The sequence below is a fragment of the Ammospiza nelsoni genome, chromosome 3, assembly GCF_027579445.1.
Source record: "Ammospiza nelsoni isolate bAmmNel1 chromosome 3, bAmmNel1.pri, whole genome shotgun sequence".
NCBI lineage: Eukaryota > Metazoa > Chordata > Aves > Passeriformes > Passerellidae > Ammospiza > Ammospiza nelsoni.
Window position 1 is genome coordinate 6,929,017 of NC_080635.1, and position 20,330 is coordinate 6,949,346.

Genomic DNA, 20,330 nt, shown 5'->3' on the forward strand with positions numbered 1-20,330 from the left:
TAGGTGTGCACATACCCTATGTATATATAAAACTCTCCAATAAACGCTTTGCAAAAGGACATTACTTTGCTAACTATGCATATGGATCAATTACTTTCAGATTCTGGTTCTGTTTTTCTTTCTGAAGGAGATTTTCCTCTCAGCACTATTCCAGGACATCTGTTTCTTCGATTTCTAGATTTAACTACATAGATTTTTTATAAAGCTCACAAAAACTTACCTCTTCAGGGGACATAGGACTGCAGGGTGTATTTCTAATGGGAGTGTTTAGCAGGTTACAAATACTTTCCTAAATGGCAACAAAACCAGGTCTGCACTACAGGCAGTGTTCGCAGAGGATGTTATTGACCATTTCCTGTGACCTGCTGCTGTGCTAAGCCACACTCCAAGAGCTGAGTATTTCACTTTTCTAATTTCCAGCATCTTGCACCATTGGTTGGCTCCCAGTTTGTCTTTTTGGCTCTAAGGAAAGTAACAACTGTATGCAGTGGAGATAAAATTCCATTTCTTGTTCTTGCCTTTTCTAAGTTGATTGACATTTGGTCTCTTTAAAATTTATTTATTCTGAGTTCTGAAATGCATCCTTGCCATTTTGAAGAGCTTTTAATTCTGACCACAGACTGAGAAAGGTACTGCAGTATTACTTTAATTATATTTTCATATTTTATACTTCATTTTCGTCTCAACTTTGTAATATATCCCAAGCAAGTCTGGCTTTTACTCATCTTACAGAACTTTTTATCAGCTCATTCTGTCAATGTTAGCAACTACTGGGCATGGGCTGTTAAGCTGCAAACAGCATTCTTTTATCCTGGCCCCTTGCCCTCTCTTCAAGCTGGAACCTTCTCCACACCAGTACTGACAGCAGGGATTTATCACTGTTATCATGGTTAAATAGAGTCATAGACTCATGGAATTGTTTAGGTTGGAAAAGACTGGGTAATTTCCGTTTGAAAATAGCTGATAATCAAAGCTGTACATGTTTTATAAATGCCCATCCTGTCCTCAAAGGAAATACCTAAACAAAGTATCTTCTCTTCCAGGGAGATGCTACGTGATCCGGAAATGAGAAATAAGTTAATTTCTAACCCAACTAATTTTAACCACATAGCACATATGGGTCCAGGAGATGGCATACAGATTCTCAAAGACCTCCCAATGGTAAGTACAAAAGGACATGTGAGAGTGACTGACTGCTGCAGAGGCTGCAAATAAGTGAGAGAAAAACAAGTGCAATTTTAATGTGTAATCAGTGACATATTTCCTATCAGGATCAGTGTAACAATGGGAATGGAGTAAAAATGCTCTGCTGTATGTAATGAAATTTAAGCAAAGAGCATGACAAGCATTGAGTAGAGGAGGAGGAGGTGGAGTGCCTAATGCCAGGTTGGCCTCACAGTGATGATGATAATTTTTATGACCCATATGAAGGTGCAAATTTTACATTATTTGTGCTGTTTGTGGGTATGGAAAGAGAAATTCCCTTCTCGGTGAACTGGAGTTCAATTCCTTTTTTCTCCTCCCATCTTTGCCTATTTCTTCACAGCCTGTTTTCCTGTAGCAATTCAATAATGTGTACTGCTCAAATTTCTTCCCATGCCAAGTGCTATCTTTCCTGTTCTCTTCAAATTAAGTAGTCTCAGTGAAACAGAACTTCTTGAATAAAAACGAAGCTTTAAAGTTGAAAAATGGAAAAAGAAAATGTGTTCATTTCCATAAAACCTCATGTAGGAAGTAATCAATTGGAAGTTACTGAAATCTCTGATGAGCTAAAGACTAATTGATACTTTGCTCATAAGGAAGTTCTGTACTGCTTGCTTCAAGCTACCTTGAGCATCTTTTGTGTCTTTATGTGTTCTGCATTGTTTTCTAAGCACATCCACAATGACACAGATGTGATTCAGAAGATGCTAATTAGCACTGTAAGAAAGATGAGATGTTATGATAAAAACAGATGAAATTTGTTCCAGCATAACACTCAGGCATTAGCACAGAACTGCTGCCTAAAATTATCATTGTTACTACTTGGAGTTTGTGCAGAAAACAGGAAGTAGATGCTGAAATTGGGATATTCTGATGCTGAAAAGTGCAAAGGAAACAAAAATAAGACTGGAAAATAAAGCTCAGCATGCAGTTGCACGAGTTTAGGAGCCTAATCTCTGGTCTTTGGATACTCATTTTACCTCACTTTGGAAGGAAATGGTACTTTTATGTTGCACTTGACTGTAAAGTCTGCACTTTGATTTATTTTAAAGCTCGTATTAGACACAGTCTAAGAAACCTCTCAATAAGAAATATGTTTGGTGTAATGAGAAAAAGACAGTACTGTATTGTGTGTATTTTTATAAATTATCATTTTTATAAATGAACACATAATGAAGGAGCTGTTTCTAGAAAACACATGACAAATCCAAGAGATGTTGGCAGGTATGTTTCTCTTACCTGGATACAAGATTGCATGTGTCTAATGTTAGACAGAGAATGATCATTTGCTTCAGAGCAGGATGTAGATCAGAGCCTTTCTTCATTTCTCCATCTCTGGTAAGTTCTTTAAAATATTTGTGGCTCTTCTCAAGCAGAGAGAATAATCTGCTACCTCTGTAGGTAGAGCAGAAGTCATCCTTTGTCACACCATCAGTAATTGAAAGTTCATGGCACTCAAGAGCTGCAAGGACTCTTAATCAAGCCCCACATCTGACAAGTGTAAAACAAAGAATTATTCTGTCTATAGAGGTGGATTTTTTACATCATTTCTTCCACAATGTCATCTCTCCATGGCTTTCAGCTTTGAACCCTTTCTAATTGCACTTGCCTGGTGTTAGCTCACAGGTCCTGTTTCAAGTTAGGACTGGTACTGTGCTATTGCCAATCAATATGATGCTTTAAAAATAATTCATGAGTCACTTCCCACACTTTAAAATTATGAGAAGAATTAGAAAATGTGTACAATGTACAGTTGATTCCTGCACTTGTTCCACTGCTGCAGCTTCTTTTTTAAAAGTTGTTATTATTAAAACCTCCTTTTTGCAAGTAAGTATCAGTCTTAATGCTGGGAGATGTTGCTGCAAGACAAAGCAAATTTGTTTTGTATTTTTCCATCAGTTCCTTGCAATGTCATGCTGTATTTGTATTCTTAACTTAATTGGTACAGAATTGCATCAAGCATGGGACTTGAAAGTGTGTGAATTTGAAAATGTAACTTGAAATTAGGAAATAAATGTTCTGTCAAGAGCAACTTCAGTCCAGGCAGCTTTTTCTTTTCCAACAGCTTCCTGTAAGGTATTTGCCTGGACTGAGTTTCCATTTAATCCATTCCAGACTAAGAACTTTGTTTCTCAGGCACAGAAATAGAAGGAAAGGAGTTGTGTGGGCATTTGAGGTTATGTATAGAGCCTAATGTTTTACTGGAAGGGAATTTAGAATGAGAAGAGGGCATGGAAAATAAGGATGTTTCTTGGAGAATCAGTACACAAGGTAAAGAATAATCATCCAACCCTGTGTACACTTCATCTGTATGGTGGTTCCTTTTCCAGGACATGGAATTATTTCACCAGTTTCATACCTTATTCCCAAAAGGTGAACAAGTGGGAGGGTTTGTGTGCTGCTAAGTGTGTATCCTGATTTTGCAACTGGAACATCTCCTTTGTAGTTTTTAATAGATTAGTATGGTTGTAAAGGAAGACAAGAAGAGAAAGTATTTATTTTTAACAAACTTTGGCAAAGTTTGCAGCACTTTACTTTGGGAATGCCTGTTCTTGTTTGTGGAAGTGAATGGTAAAATACATTTTTGGGGCTGAGGCTGGGGGTAGCAAACAGTGCAAGGCTAATACTCACTCTTCTCAAATTCTCTTCCTCCAGCTATTTTAGGTGGTACAGCTTCTTTTTTTATGGGGTACTGGAATGCAGAAAGTGCGTGAAAAAGTGGAGTGGGACTTTTCATTTGCAGTTTCTTCTGCTTTATTTGAGCACCTTCACATTTGGCTGGATCTTCCAATAGAAATGTTTCACCCAGCATTGAGCTTTCACAGAAGTCAGTATAGTGCTGTATGGGCAAAAGGGTCCTTAGGTAGAAATAGGTTTTAATAGAGAATAGATATTTTAATCTCTGTGTTCAATGAGATTGTCACAAGCTAAATAGCCAGCTCAGCCCAGCTTTTATCTAGCACACATGGGTGAACTTTATAAAGCAAATGACAGTTTTAGGTATATGTATGTATTTATATTTATTCATTAATATGCACATATTCACTTCATAGATGCAATGTGAATCAGAAAAAAAAAAAAAAAAAAAAAAAAAAAAAAAAAAAAAAAACAAACTAACCACTTCAGCCCCACTGCCTTTTTTAGGGGAAGTGCCAAGAACTGAGAGAAGCAGAGTTCGGATTGGTAGTGATGGCCCTTGATGGATGCCTGGGCTGTGTCTGTGGGCAGCAGGGGCCCTGCCCTTGTGCTGCTCTGAGCCTGGCCTGGTGGGTGCAGAGCCTGCTTGCTCTCTGCCCACCGCTGGTTTAATGGTGTCTTTTAAAAGACCAGCTGTAGAGAGTTTAATTTGTGTTGTAACTGGAATAAAGGGAGTGTTCAAACCCTTTTGCACTGTTTGTTGTGTTGAATCAGGTGCCTGTTTGTGTACAACATATTTACCTGTTTGTTTGCCCTTGCTGGTGCAGCCACATGGGGGAGAAAGATGTTTTCTCTGAGTGTTGTTTTCCAGTGTCTTCCAGTTTTCTTGGTGTGCACCAGACACTCTGGTGTGTTGGTGGAAGTTGCAGTCTCTTGGTCTAGTCCCACATTGTTCTTTCCATGAACAGACACCCTTGACTTCAGTAGAGCCCTGGTGTTTGGGCAGAACCATGGCCAGGGCTCAGAGGGAGATCAGATTTAGGGAGTTTCAGGCAACTGTAAATCTGCATACTTTTCTTCATGGTGAGCCCTTTTGGTCTGGCTTTGGCACACAAATTTGTGGGCTGCAACACACCAGAAACCAGAAGCTGTTGTTTCCTATTAGCAGAGCAGTAATCAGTACATATTTGTGTTTTATTGCTGTAGATCTGGGTCATTGTCTTGTTTTGTACAATTTGGAATGGTTCCTGTTAGTGTATCCCCAAACTTATTTGTTTACATGTTTTTCTTCCCTAGCAGCCTGTCACCAATTAACCTGGCCGTACAGTCTGGCCTCCCTTCTGCCCTCTTGTCCCCTGAAGCCACTTTATCGTGGATGCTCCTTTGTAGTGAAGATCTGAAATCTGCAACTGCACTTACTGCAGCACAGACCTCCTCTCTGTGTACATCAGATGTACAGGATTGCTTTTGCTTTCATATTCTGCATGCTTAAGTATTTTTATATACAAAAGCTGGTCTTGACTGCCATTATATTTGAACATTATGCTTCAGTTTGACCTCATTATACATGAGCCATTCTACTTCCATTCTAGATGATGTGTGAAGCTTTGCTTGTTTCAATTGAGAAACTTTTAAAGTAAATGAATACTTATCTATATTTGGTATTCTTTAAAGAAAATGGGAACCCCATGCATGCATCTAATGGTGGAGTCTATGGAGAAAGTTCCATGGAGTATCATTTTTAAAACGTTGCCATATCGTGGCTTTCTCACATTCGTGAATGCTGGCTAAATATTTTCATGATCTGCAGCTGGCCTACCCTCTGCTTTTTAGCTTGTGGTTTTAGACACTGCCATATCTCCCTTATTGGCTTTTAGGAATGTAGCTGGCTTTGCTACCAGTTCTCTGCAGAGAACTCAGCAAAGTCTGCTGTCCTGGACCATTTTGGAATGGTGGCTTCTTGTACTGATATTTAGATGCTGCTAAATTTACTAAGAACAATTTAATGTATATTATGTCTTATATGCCATAATGTGGTAATTGATGTTTTGGTTAACAGGCAAAGCCTCATAATAACCATGTGTTTTAAAAAAACAAAGTTGGATTTTACCAGCTGAAATGAAGAGAACAGTAACAATAATGTTTGATATAATATGTATTGGGATGTGACTTAATGTTCTTCCAGACTTTAATACGTTCCACATACAAAAAGTAGTGCCTTAGGTTTAGTGGAGGGGTAAGCTATATTTTTACCATATTTTATATTTTAAGTCCTAACATTTCTAATATTACTCAGAAATACCTGTTTTAAGGAGATGAAATCAGTTGGATGAGGGGAAGAGGAACTTAGAAGTTAGAAAGGAGAAAAGGTGTTCTGATTTACTGGTGTCCATAGGAAACCAGCCCACTGCAGGCTGACTGAGCATGTACAGATGGCACAGGGGGGGAAACCAAGCCTTGAAAATCTCTTCCATTAAATCTGGATTTAGATGACTTTCAATTATACAAGCACTCGTGTCAGCACATTCCATAGAGATTAATTAGAAACTGTTCCCGTTCAGTTTGCAGGGTTATTTCTCCCCTCTCCTCCTTTACATCACACTGTGGGAGCACACTGCTCAGCTGACCTGTTACAAACATTTGAATTTCCCAATGTTTTCACACTACATGTGCTGAGGGAGGGCTGATCCTCTGCAGGGATGGCAGTGCTGGCTCCCCTTGGCACTGTCAGCGTTGAGCCAGTGTGGAGCAGTGTAGTAAAAACAGGGTGACCCCAACTCTGGGAATGATTGGCATCTGACTCCATTGATTCAGAAAGCTGAACAATTGCTTTATTAAAACTATATTGTATCACATTATACTATACTGTATTAAAGAGATACTATACCACTATACATGCTAAAGAAAACTTGTGACTGTCTGAGGCAGCCAGGATGCAGTTTTGAGCCATTTGGCCAAGGAATCAAAACAATCCTCAGCAGAATCCAATTGACAAATCACTTCAGCTAAACAATCTCCCTAACACATTCCACGTGTGCAAAAACAGTAGGAGCAGCAAGTAGAGATAAGAATAGTTTTCTTCTCTCTGTGCTTCTCCAGGAAAATTCCTGTGAGAGAGAATTATGTCTCTCTGTTCAGAGAATGTGAGTGCCACAGAACAGGACACGGCCTTGGTCACCTGTCAGCAGAGAGACTTGTCCCAGTGGTCTGACACTAACCCCTTCACCTTGCCACACAGCCTGTGTCCCCACCCTGTCAAAACACTGTTCCTCCCACTGTTGGAAATACTCTGTGTTTGTTGTACGGGTGATGATTTTAATGGAATCACTAAATTGCATGAATAACAGAAGGAAATCTCTTAACAGTCTCTAACTGCTGTGTATGCTCATCTTTTCTTCTCCCCACACCACCTCACCTGTGTTCACCTTCCTTTGTTTGTGTTGTGTCTATTTTAGATTGTAAGCTCCTCAAGGCAGGGAACTGATGCTTCTCAACTGTCTGTAAAGCACCTTTTACAACTGTGGTGCTCTTTGAAATATCAAAAAATAATAAATATTAGAATCGATTCCCAATGAGTTAAAAGTTTTATTTGTTTCTAATGTTTTAGCCAACAGCAAGGGCAGCAGCCCATCAGACTGTGTGTCAGGAAGGTGCTCAGAGGACTGGGGGTGGCAGTGTCAGCCCCTGTGTGCTGACAGCCAGCAGGGTTTGCTGTCTGCTGTCCCTGCTCCGTGTCTCGCTGCTCTTGTGGAACTGCTGGTGCCGGTGTAACCTGTACAACCATCCTTCATTGCTTTCTCTCTCTGTTGTCTTTGATAGCAGCGTTCCCCTTATCAATTCCCTCATCATCACTCCCGTCTGATCTCCTCTCCGAGCAACTTTGAGCACATCTACCACATGACTGTTAATTCAGCTGAAAAATTCCTCTCTTACGATTCCATACACCCTGCATTTTCCCCGCCTCCACGCTCTGTCCTCGGTACTCCAGACTTTGTCACTCTGAGGGTATGGATGGCTGAGTCAGGTGTTCACTCTACTAACACTGTGTGGTTTTCCTTTTGCCTGGCTATTAACGTGGGAGAAAACCCCTTGTAAGCTGTTCCTTCACCCCTCCATTTCCTTTTGTCCCAGACAATTTGCTTTCTGCAATCAGCTGGGGTCTTCCCACAGCTCTGACAAGAAACAGACACTTCATGGCCCTAGGAAAAAAAAAAAAAGAAAAGTTTGGGGTGAACTTTTTGCTATGAGAATGAAATTTTTAATCAGCAGGAAGGATGTGGGAATTTTGAATGAGAAGTTCTCTGTTCCCCAGTGTTCATGCTCCAGCAGTCACAGGGCTGCATACCAGGGTGAATTAGGAAGAGGTTCTGGATCTGTCTGTGTTGGACCAAGCTTTCAGGCTGTTTGTTTATGATGAATTCATGTGGAATGTGAGAATTTGTGCACTGTACTGGACACAGATGGAAAGGGACAGACACAACTAGTACTTCAAGCAGTTTCTAGGTTAAGGTAAATAAGTTAAATTAGAACATGTATAAACAGGATAAAAATTAAAGATAGTGACAACTTGCTGATGTAGATCCTCTTAACCCTGGTAGTTTTAGGAAGAAACTAAGGTAGGATGCTGTTCTTTAGGTATCCTTCCAATTCCAGTGTAGATTGGAAGGATGGAAGTGGTCTTCCCTTTTTTCCTTGCATTGTGCATCCAGGTCTGCCTGCCTGGGGTGTGCTGTGTCCTGTAGAAATGCAAACCAGAGTGAAGCAGGCACACAGGTACCTGCAGTGCATCACAGCTCTGCACCATGCTGGGGCCTGCAGCTCTGCCTGGGACAGATAAATCAGCAGTAAGCTGTAGGTGGATGTGTGTGATGCTGTTGTTTGCTCAGGATTTGTGTGGGTCCAGGCCATGCCCATTGCTGTCATGGGAACATTGCTCTTGGTTTCTGGCAAGGCTTCACTGCCAGGCTGCTTCAGTGCCTCTGGGCTGCCCTGCTGGAGCCCTGTCACTGGGAAGGTTTTGGAAACATACCTGCATCCAACACTGGACTGAATTTAAAAATGCAGGAGGAAAATAAATCTTCTCCTTATGGCTCCAAAACCAATTTGCACAGCTGAGCTTTGACTGGTTACATGCATGGTCATGTGTCACTGCTGTGAGTCCCAGTTGTCACAGGCATTATCACACGAGAGGAATGCTCTGTTGAAATGCAAAAAAAAATGCTGTTGAGTTGAATTGAAATCTGTTTCTCTCCTAGAGGGTCATTATAGGGTCACTGAAGCTGTATTTCAGTTCTGGTTGTGACAGGGTTGTTTTAATCCAACTGTGCTATAAAGTTGTCTGTGTTTAACATGCAGTGATGTGTCACCGGACTGTGACCCTCCCTCTACCTTCCCTTTCTCATGTGAGTAGTCTCCCTGGGATCAGTAAGAAATGACCCCTCGTGTTTCAGACAATAACTCAATTTTTTCTTTAGGAGCATCCTTCATCCTAATGTTGCAGCCTCCTAGCATAAACTGGAGGGGAAAGAAAAGTGAAGGGGCAACCTGGAGTGTCAAGATATCCTGCCTTGTTAGCTCCTTAGAGAACTAGAGGTTTAGTCTTGTGTGAGGAAAGGTGTTTGTCTGATTTGGGGCATGAGGATAGAGGTGCTGGAAGCTGTATGGAAAGCCAGGCTGTGAGTTTGGTTTCATGTATGTCCATCCTCCCTTTGTGTTTGGAGATGTTAGTGTAAGAAGGGTGCCGTGGTCCCAGGTAGGATTGGATATTGGAACCAGGATAGTGTGGAATCCATAGGGGAGTTGAAAAATGACTTGTTAAAGTAGAGTCTGTCATGTTATTTCATAGGAGAGTTGAAAGCTGAGTTTTATAGTCTGATGAGCAGAGAGCACTACTTCAGAACAAAAACAAACCCCAAAACAAGACCAAGCAGCACAATGGACAGAGGAACAGAAGCAGTCACTGTGGGTGCTGAACCTGTCCAGTCAGAGCCTGCCCCTCATCCCAGTGCTGGAGAAGGTGCCCAGGGAGCTGGAGCAGGAGCAGAGGCTCTGTAACCCTGGCACTGATTGCACCCACAGCTCCACTCTCCAGCTGGAATGGGATGCACCCAAATAATCTCTCACCCTGTTTCACAGCGATTCACTGTGCTCAGCAGCAGCTTCTCCGCTGCTGCTTTTCCCCAACTTCCTTCATCTTTCTCCATTTAGTCCAGCAGTGGGGATGAATTTTCCTGCTAGGATTTGAATTGTTGCTCGAAATGAGGGGTTTTTGTCTCTCTAAAGCAAGCTCAGGTTTCCTTTTGTTTTCTGTGTTTTTAACCTGCTGTGTTGTGCTGCTTTATAACTACCGCTAATAACCGCCGTTCATTTTCCTTTGAACCCCCTTCCTTCCTGCATCATGTGCACACCACTTCCAGGAGGTTTGGTCCAAAATGCCAGCGGCCCTGGCATGTGCTTATTTTATTTTTAGAACAAAGAACGATGAAAGATTTGCTTTGTGGAGAGATTTCCTACAAGGAATTACATGGACGTTGCAAACTGAGGGCACGAAGAATAATCATCTTTAGAGCACAGTGTTAAAACAAATGAGTCTTTTTTGTGCACCCAGTCATTCCCTCCTTCCCCTGGTGCCTGTATGTTGCCAGCTCAGTCACTGTGAAGGAGGTTAATCACCTTATCATTAAACAGAATTGTTCTCTTTGCAAGACGAACCTCTGTAGGTTTATTCCAGGCTTGCAGCCCCAGTGTACTAACCCCAGTGCACATGTGCTAAAAGCCAGTGCTGCACTTGGCTTTCCTTTCTTTGTCAAAACACAGCAGTAACTCATCCCTCAGCCCCTCAGTTCTTTGTGTATGGCCAGGGGAATGAGCCTCCATGGTTTAGGTACAGCCAGGATGCTCAAACTCTGCATCTCAGTTTGTCACGTGGGGAAAATGCAGCAGCTCAGTATTTTGTACTACAAAGCAGGTTGGTTATTGATGTTAAAAAACAAAAAAGAAAGGGAGAAGCTAAGCAAGAGACAACAATAGTATCCCTCAAATAATTTAAGAGACTGTTTCAAGCCTTTAGGTATAAATCCTCATGGTGCAGCAGTGGAAGAAGGGAGAAGTAAAAAGGGCTTTTTCATTGGGAAGGTCTCTGATTCTCTTTTGCTGGTGTTTGTGAGAGATCTGGGAGCAGATGAGAGATTTTAATTCTTATTTGCTGCACATTAAAATCAGCCATATCTGGCACCCTGGGAGAATGGAAAGCCGAGGGTTGCCTGTAAGATCAAAGGGGCCTGTCAGAGCAATGATTCCAAGGATCATTGTAAGACTGGATTTGGCAGCAGGTTGGTAAAATTTATCTGATGAGGTCTGACCTGTATAAAATCTGTTTCTTACAAAACTTCAATTTAATTACCCATTTAAAAATACAAATAGAGACATGGGTAGTACCAAGGTTCTCTGAGAATATCCTTGTGGGATAGAATCTTTGTTCTGATCTGAAATTTTCATTAACATCCTAGTTTAAAGAAGCATTGCACTTGCAACTATTGTTTTATATATGGCTACTTCTCAGTGTGAGGATGGGGAAATAACTAAATTTAAATAGGAAGAAACAAACAGTTATTGCAGAGGGGGCGCTGTAGAGGGTGAAGGAAGTGATTCTTAGAGCTACCTGCATTTCTTTCACATTGTGCATCTATGAAGGTTCCCTGAACCTAGTCCCAGTTAATGGTATTGGCTTAATAGTTAATATTAGCTTAACTTAATGGTACTGGCTTAATAATCACACTCTATTGATGTGGTCTCATATTTAGCAAGGGCTGAAATGACACAAATGGGCAGGGAAGCCAGCTCATGCACAGAGAGAGGGGCTAAATAATCTGAGAGGTCTTCCTCCCCTAAGGTCAGCTGTAGGTTAACAGAAGCAGAAATAAAATCTCCCAGAACTCACTTCAAAGTACTCTTTCACCTTCTTTTAAAGACAGCTTATGTTTGGGGAACTGCCATAGCCAAGTAGGGAGGTTGTGGTTTATCTCCTCAGTAAAGGATCGCTTCAGTCCAGTAACTGATTAGTTTAGAAAAATCACACTGGAACGCTCAGGATTCAAAACAGGAGCAATAATTAAAATATGTAGAAAAACAGTGGCATGTACTCTGGTCCTCCTCTTTGTGCAGGCTGGAAACAGGAGACTGCTTCTTACTTTGGCTCAACTAGTGTAGGTTTGGAGGGATGCTGTTAGCACCTTTGGAATTTCTTAAGTAATTCCTATACAGAGTGATCCACTATTTATTAATAACTCTGCAAGCATTAGGGATTAACCTGGATATTGTATCAACTTATACAATCACGGCACAGACAATGGCATCAAAGAGAAATTGTAATGAGATCCTTGGAAGCTTGTGTTCAGAAAGAAGGCCTTATGCAGTGTGACTTGAATATACCAACAGCAGCTTAATTAGGCTTGCAAGCCATCCTTTCAGGGAAATTCTGGAATTATTCCGTGTATTCTTTCAGTTGCCTGCATATGTCCATGTAATTCAGCACTTGACTGCCGCGTTGCGTGTGCTGCCAGTCTCTGCACTAAACTGCAGAATATTATTTTGCAATTTTTGCTGACTTGCTGCCCAGATACTCAGCTCTGGTAAGGTCGGGGCTTTCCCGTGTTTTGGGGCAGAACAGCAGGGTTGAGGCAGCAGTGGATAAGTGACCGTGGTGTGTGTGTGTGCGTTTCAGAACCTGCGGCCCCAGGAGAGCCGGACGGTGTTCAGCGGCTCCGTCAGCATCCCGTCGATCACCAAAGCCCGCACGGAGCCGGGACGCTCCATGAGCGCCAGCAGCGGCTTGGCAGCACGTAAGCAAACACAGCTCTCTGCTTCTGGGGGCTGGGCACAGCCCAGGGAAAGGGATGCCTGCAGTTGCTTCATCTACCCAGGGAGGTGGTGGAGTCACCACCCCTCCATGTGTTTAAAAAAAGACTGGATGTGGCACTTGGTGCCATGATCTAGTTGAGGTGTTAGAACATGGGTTGGACTCAATGATCTTAAAGGTCTCTTCCAACCTAGAAATTCTGTGATTCTGTCCACGCTGGATGAGGATTTTGCCAAGTGATGCCTGACTGTGTTGCTGCCAAGGCTAGCAGGGCATTTTAGTCTTGCTTTCAAAGGAGCACGTGAATAAGCAGGTAGTGCTTTTGAGAGTCGTACATTTGTAATTTGTCAAGTATTTTAATTGATGTTAGAATTCAAATTGCATTCTTAGCCCTGGGACTGTTTTGCTCCTGCTCAAGTGTTTTAAATCAGTGACAAGTTGTTCACAAGCTCCATTATGGTGGTGTTCGCAGGGGTCCCAGGACAAGGGAAGAGATGAGAGTCTTGACTCCATGTTTCAGAAGGCTGATTTATTATTTGATGATGTATATATATTATTTAAAAGAAAATTATATAGTAAAACTATATTAAAGAATAGAAGAAAGAATTTCATCAGAAGGCTTGAAAGGAATAGAAAGAAATGATAATAAAATCTTGTGACTGACCAGAGAGTCTGAGACAGCTGGACTGTGATTGGCCATTAATTAGAAACAACCACATGAGACCAATCAAAGATGCACCTTTTGCATTCCACAGCAGCAGGTAATTATTGTTTACATTTTGTTCCTGAGACCTCTCAGTTTCTCAGGAGAAAAAATCCTAGCAAAAGTATTTTTCATGAAATATGTCTGTGACACTTCATCGTTATGAATTTTGTTGCTGAGCTGTGTGTAGCTCTTGATGCCTCTCTTGCCTCTATTGCAAAGATAAAAAAGACTGGACGTGGCACTTGGTGCTGTGGTCTAGTTGAGGTGTTAGGGCATAGGTTGGACTTGATCTCAGAGTTCCAACCTCATTATTCTGTGACTCTGTCTGTAGCTCAGTTTGATTCTCTGTTGCAGGATCGTCGGCGCAGAACGGCAGCGCTTTGCGCAGGGAATTCTCGGGAGGGAGCTATGGAGCAAAGCGCCAGCCCATGGCATCGCCCTCGGATGGCTCCCTGTCCTCAGGGGGGCTGGACCAGGGCAGTGATGCTCCCACAAGGGACTACGAGCGAGAGGTGAGTGGCTGCAGCAGGAGGAGAAACCTTGCAGGTGTGGGTAAAGGTGAGGCACTTCAGTCCTCTCATGGGGTTGGCTACAAGCTTGGGAGTCGTTGACAGTGGAGAGATGGATTTCCTGTATTTCAAGCTACAAAAGGCTGTGGTCAAAGTGTCAGCTCTGATGCTGGTATTTAGGATGCAGAAAAAGCTCTCTGCTTTTCTGCACATTCCTTAGCTGGAGATATGTGGGTAGCAAGGCTCCCCGAAACACAGGCCCAATAGAGAAAAAGCCTGATCATGGCATATCACAGCTGGAAGTGCTGATGTTCCTTTTGGCCTTTATGTGCGAAGATTTGTAAGCTATCTTAGCAACCACTTCACAGGAGACACTTTGTACTCAGAAGTTAACAAGGCAGTTTAAGAATTATGATTTCATTTAGAGCAGGAAATTGATTTAATAATTTCTATTCTGTGCAGTCAAGACTATCATTATGATAGGATTGAAATCCTGTACAGTGCTAAACTCAGTCCCTCCAGCCAAAATTGTTTTACATGGGAGGGTTCAATCTGAAACTGGCCTACAAAACTTCCCCAACCCATTTTCTTACCAAGGATTGTGAAAATAAGAGATCACACAGGCTTTTCATGATACTGGAGATATCCTGCCAGTGGAAGCTGAAAGGCAGCTGTCAGCCCAAATTCAGGCTCAGAGCTGCATTCTCCTGTGCTCTGGAAGATCCAAGTAACTTCGTAGGATGTTTGAACTGATACCCTGGGGCTGACATAGAACAGGGAGCTGTGATGAAGCCACAAAGATTTCTCATTTTAGTGCAAGAGCATCTTGATCATAATCTGTGAAAACGCAGTAGCTGTTGTAGCTGCACACTCTGCTGGCCAGGCAGCCCTTGGCAACACACAGACTGCCAGAATCCCCCTGGTGCTGTGTCCTTATGTCAGTATCACTTATGCCTGCTGAAAGCAGAGTGACCTGACCATTTAATCTCGGGTCTCCTTGGAAATTGTGAGCAAAAAAGATCCCTCAGGATTTTTGGACACAAGCAAAATCCGCAGAGGCCTTTGAATCCAGCCACTGTTGCTGGTAGACTCTCAGTGATCCCCAAACTTGCTGTGCTGTTACTTACTGGTGTTCCTGTGTGTCTCTGGGCTGCAGGACTCTGACTCTCCAAGACACTCGACGGCATCGAACAGCTCCAACCTCAGCAGCCCTCCCAGCCCGGTTTCTCCTCACAAGACCAAGAGCCTCTCCCTGGAGAGCTCTGACCACGTGAGTTGGGACTCATGAACTGCTTCAGCATTCAGATTTGGCATCACATCAGCTTGCTGTCCCCATGGCTGCCCCCTTCACTTGCTCCAGTTCTCACCTTCATCCTCCTAACCCTCCCCATTCCCTGTCGGAAAAGGATCTGGGAGTGGGGTACAGAGGAAGGTAAAAGCTGATCACCTTCAGCACTGTTCAGCATTGCCTCACCTCCCCAGATCTGACAGCAGCAAATGAGCAAAGCTAGGGTGTTGGTAAATATCAGATGCTGTAGATTTGTATTAGTATTGGTTTCATTTTTGTGGTTACAGCTGCTTCATTTTTAAAGACATATTTATCCCACTCCCCTTCCACTTCCCAAAAGGTAGCGTAAGTAGACCAGACCAGTGTCAACAAGAGAAAATTCAGAGGGATTTTGTTTTCATACAATAGCTCATTGTACTGTACAAAAGTAGCACAGAGACCCCTTCCCCACCATGGGGAATGATCAGTATGTCAGAGGCACATAAAAGCTTTCAGCCACCACGTTTGAATGTCAATCTGATTGTCGCCAGCAAATCCTTATTGATTAAAATGATGCATATTTTACTACAGTACAGAGTTTAAATAAATACGCAGATGTTAGAGTAAAATACGTATGTATATATTCAAAGAAAAAAAAGCATTGTGTATGCAGCAGAAGATGGATGCTTATTTAAGAGAGCCTTTAATTTAAGATTTGTGTTGTCCCTGTTTTCATGCTTGGTGATTTACAGACTCGGAGGCCTGGCTAAAACCTCCGGCAGGACAGAGATTCCACGCGCTCGCGGCGCTGCCCCCGCAGTGCTCTCACTACACTTCTCTCCTTCTGGCCTTCAGTAGCAGAACTGAAGCTCTAATTCCTGTTTTCCTCACCGTCCCCATCCTTTTCAGAAACTACAGCAGTTGGCAGCAAGGCCCTGTCCCAGCAGCCAGCCACAGGCTGCCCTGGCTCCGTGCGTGCCACCTGTGAGCTGGAGCCTTGCAGCAGCTACAGGAGAGGTCCTTCAGGCAGCAAGGGAGTTCAGTGCAGCTGGATTCAGCAGGAAAACTGTTCCCCTGGGTCAGCCTTTCAGCAGGTTTAACTCAGAAGGGAGCAGTCTTGACCTCCTTGACCATCCCTGAGCAGCAAACTCTTACAGTCATTACCAAATACTGGTTGCTAATACACATCAGCCAAACGAGTGCCCTTAGCCCAAAGCTGGCCCTGGCTGGCTTTGCTGTCACTGTAGCAACAAAGAACCTTGAAGACTGACCTCACACTGTTCACACTGTGGTAGTCAGAGATGCCTGGTGACCCACAACTGCTGCACTGGCAAGGTTGGTTTTCCTCTGCCCCCTACCTGTGCTGTGGGTTTGTGCAATTTGCAGTTGTTTCTATGTGCTCACCTGCTGTTTGGTTCCAAAAGCAGGGCAGGTTGGAGGGCAGGAAGTATTGCAGTGAAAGGCAGAGCCTGCTGAAACTGGAAAAATAAATAAAAAGCTGAAGTGGTCACCCAGTCGGCAGAATAAATGAGAAACTGATAGCAGATGTATGGTAAGAGGAAGATGTCTCTTCTCTTTAGTTAGCAAGGCAGATTGTGCTTTTCATTTGGGATGAGCCTCTCTTCCCAGTGGTGTTGTTGCTGACTTCATACTATGACCATACTCAAACACAAAAGGGCTTTTTGTATTTAGACTATTGGGGTTTGTGGGTTTTGGAAACTTGTTATGGCTCTCATTAAACCATTCTGTGTTCTTGCAGTCAGCAGTTATGTAGAGTTTCACCCACACAGAGGTGTTTGGAGTTTTGCAGTTTCTGTCTTCCCTAATAGAGGTTGTAGGTAAGTTCAAACCATGTACAGTAATTTCCAGGTATGATCTACATGTGACATAGGGAACAAGACACGCATCATCTAATCCATTTAATCGTGCTGGGTCTCATAGGTAAGATTTCTCTTTCACTCTGAATCAAGAGGCTTATCCAAGTTTAAGTTAATTCAGTGTTATTTTGGGACAGGGATTCAAGAAATTGTTGTAGGAACCATCATATCAAAAGCCTGTCTCTCTCCTATTTGGGTATTTCAGAGTAGCAAGCTGGTTGTGTTGTTTGTTTTCACTTCAAACCTACTACTTTTGCAAGCCTGGCATTTGAAATTAAAAGCTTTAGCAAAGAGCAAAGCATCTGAAAGTAATTCTTCCCAGAAAAGTTTATGTATTTCTGAGGGACAGATAGGCAGGGCATTATTGGCATTATTGAAATTCCACATCAGCTTCTTTTTAAAGGCTGCATATTGCTTCAAGTATAGGCACTGCTTTTTCCCCACAATTCCCTTGTTTTGGTGAAGCATGTCCACACACTTTTCAAAGCCTTTGCAGACTAGTTTTGTATTTACTGTATGTTGTATTTAAATAATAATCTTATTTTGATGTTGAGAGAAGGCATTTAAACAGTAGTCATTAAAGACAGAGCAGCCTGCATGGCAGTCCCCTGAGAGAGGGTCACAGGATCGTTTTCCATGGACTTTATTTTTTTGCAGCTGTGGTAAAGCTCTATCTGAAAATGGAACCTGAAGAGCCACCACTTAGCAAACATTAAATTGAGTAAACCCCTGTGTTTGCTCTGTTCCAGTGCCTGCAATCTATTGATACCAACCCTGGCATTTTCAGGCAGAGCATAGGTCAGCTGTGTCCAACACTAAGCTCAGAGGATGAGAGCTCCACAGGCCCACACTGTTTGTACACTACAATGTCCAAGCCTCAGCAGTCTTCTCTAGGGTTTATTTACTCATTACTTTGGTCCTGTGCATTTTTATACGTGTCTGTTCAGAAGAGAAACAGCAACTGTTCTCTCAGTTGAAAAGCAAATGACCACATCACTTATTGGAAAAGAGAAAAATTGTCCTAGGGCTTAAATAGTTTTATATATTTGGGGACCATTTGGTTACAGACTCAATTTGAAACCACGCTCATCTCTTTTTGTTGGTATGCATACTGCAGCTGAGCTTTCTAAAGGAAAAGTAACTTGGTCATTTGAACTGTAAGACTCTTGACTGGTATCTCCAGGGCAGTTGTCTCCTGTATCTGATGTTTGCTCCTTGGCACTGTAGCACTGCTTCAACTCCACAGGTCGAGGGCTGCATTTTGTTCTGGGAGCTGAAACCTCCCCCTGAATTCCTGAGTGTGGCACATGTTCTCTGTACACAGGATGTGTTTCTAGCTGGGTTTTTTTTCCTTTTGGCTGAGACTGAAGGTGTTTGTTTGCATTTTTGACAGTGCTTGAACAGATGGGTTGTTGGGGTTTTGCCTTTTTTTTTTCCTCTATTTTGATGGCAACAAGGATCTGAAGAGATTCAGGCAGCTACTAAGGATTCCAGGTTATAGGATGGAATAGGTTTGGTAAATAGTTTTCCCCTGCACGTGTGCACACACAGGTATGTGGCTTCCTCCCACATTTCATGAACCCAAAAGCAGGGCTACAGTCCTCTCTTCTCTCTTGCCTTTGGCCTGTAGAAGACAGCTGGTGGTTTCAAAAAAACATTCCTGAGACTGTGGTGAAATAGTTGCTTCTTTTTCCCTCCATTAATTGCTGTGGCTTGTTATGAATGTGTATTTTGCCCATTTAAATGAGTTTCAAAACTGAGTCAGGAATGTTCTCTCTTTGATTTGATTCTGATAAGTTACAACCCGGGTGTGTTATTCTCAGGTACATGGCAGAGGGAAGTTAAGGGTCTTGCCATACCAAAAAAGACCAAAAAGCATAGTTTATTTATAGAAATGTAGTTTAATGCACCTAACTGGTTCACAGTGTGTCAGCCCTTCCAAACAGAACAATTGGATTATTACCACAGAAACAGAATCTGGCCCTGTCCTGCATTGCATGGCCAGACCCTGAGGAACAGGACAAACATGCTCTTGGGTGGAAAAAAGTTTTCCATTTTATAAATGCATTAAGGGTAAAACTTCATGCAGTGCAAGTACCCCCAGCTCCTGAGCCTTAGTCTGAGAATCCAAGTGGCACATAGCAATTCCTGCTGTGGGTTCCTCTGTGAACACGAGCCCGTTCCATGGAGGAAATGGGACAACTTTTCTGCACTAACACAAAGTGTGAGCACCCTTCTGTGCACTTTGTGTTCACAGTTTGTTTGATGAACACCCCCAGAGGCCGCTCTGCTGCAGGCTTTCCAGTCTGAATTCCAGCTCCTCTCATTCCAGCTCAGTACAACCCATTTTCATTCTCCATTTGAGACAGTCATCTACAGGGAAGAAATCCACAAACAAACCAGTGTTGCTATACCTGCCTTTTTATGTATGACAGTTTCATATCATTTATTTTTAAAATATGTTTTTTAGGTTTTTCATTGTAATATTATTGTACAGTTTTGCATGGCATAGATGTAATCACTTTTTTTTTGTTTTAGAGTATAAAAGCTGACAAGTGTGCGTGTGGGGGAAAAATTCTGCTTTTTGCCTCTTCTCACTCTTTTGTTTAATGCCCTCAATGTTGTAGGGGACATTGTAAGAGATTCTCTGCTACAGAACAATGATGTAGATTCTTTTGCACAGAAATATTTAAGGTGGAACAGTCAACAATGTAAAAATGACTTACCACCAATATTTTATGTTGGTAACACACTTAATATTAACCTACTTTGATGTACTGCAATAAAACAGGGAACTGTTAGAAATGTAGATGTTCTGTCTTTTTTCCCACCTCCCCCCATTAAGCTTTGAGGAGGAAATGGAAATGGTGAAGATACAACATGCTGGTTCTAACACATTTGGGAAGGGGTATGTGAGAAAATTTATTTCCTTTTAACAGCTTTCAGAAAAAATAACCAGATCCTTTTGAAAATACAAAATCAAAGTGACTGGATACTTTTCTATATTGAACTACAGTTTTCCTGACCTTTTTCTTGGGTCAGCTGTGCTGTGATGACCTAAGAAAAGAGATAATTATGGAGTTGTAGTCAGTGGTTTTGGTGTTCTGCCTTCATTTGTAGCTACACATCAAATATTTCAGCTGTCTTAGTGTTAGAGCCTGGATTGTTTGTTAGTTCTGAGTTACCAGCATCAGATTGGCCTTGATGCACTTTTAAGTACATCTCAGAATATTTTTTGAAGTTTTGCATGCGCCCTGACCCTTTCCTGTCATCC

General features: G+C 42.3%; 1 protein-coding gene across 4 annotated transcripts in view; it reads left to right on the plus strand.

Moving 5' to 3' along the window:
* The window catches only part of CDC42BPA (CDC42 binding protein kinase alpha), a 181,351-nt gene extending 161,490 nt beyond the window's left edge, over positions 1-19,861 (plus strand). For 3 of the 4 annotated variants that reach the window (XM_059467384.1, XM_059467382.1, XM_059467383.1), the window contains 4 exons: positions 1,044-1,161; positions 12,563-12,680; positions 13,758-13,915; positions 15,069-19,861. In XM_059467384.1, the coding sequence (XP_059323367.1) occupies positions 1,044-1,161; positions 12,563-12,680; positions 13,758-13,915; positions 15,069-15,200 (526 nt within the window). In that variant the 3' untranslated portion in view covers positions 15,201-19,861. Of the gene's footprint in view, positions 1-1,043; positions 1,162-5,136; positions 7,393-12,562; positions 12,681-13,757; positions 13,916-15,068 lie in introns of those variants that run through there. The other variant, XM_059467385.1, reaches the window with a different exon arrangement.
* Positions 19,862-20,330: the final 469 nt, after the last annotated feature.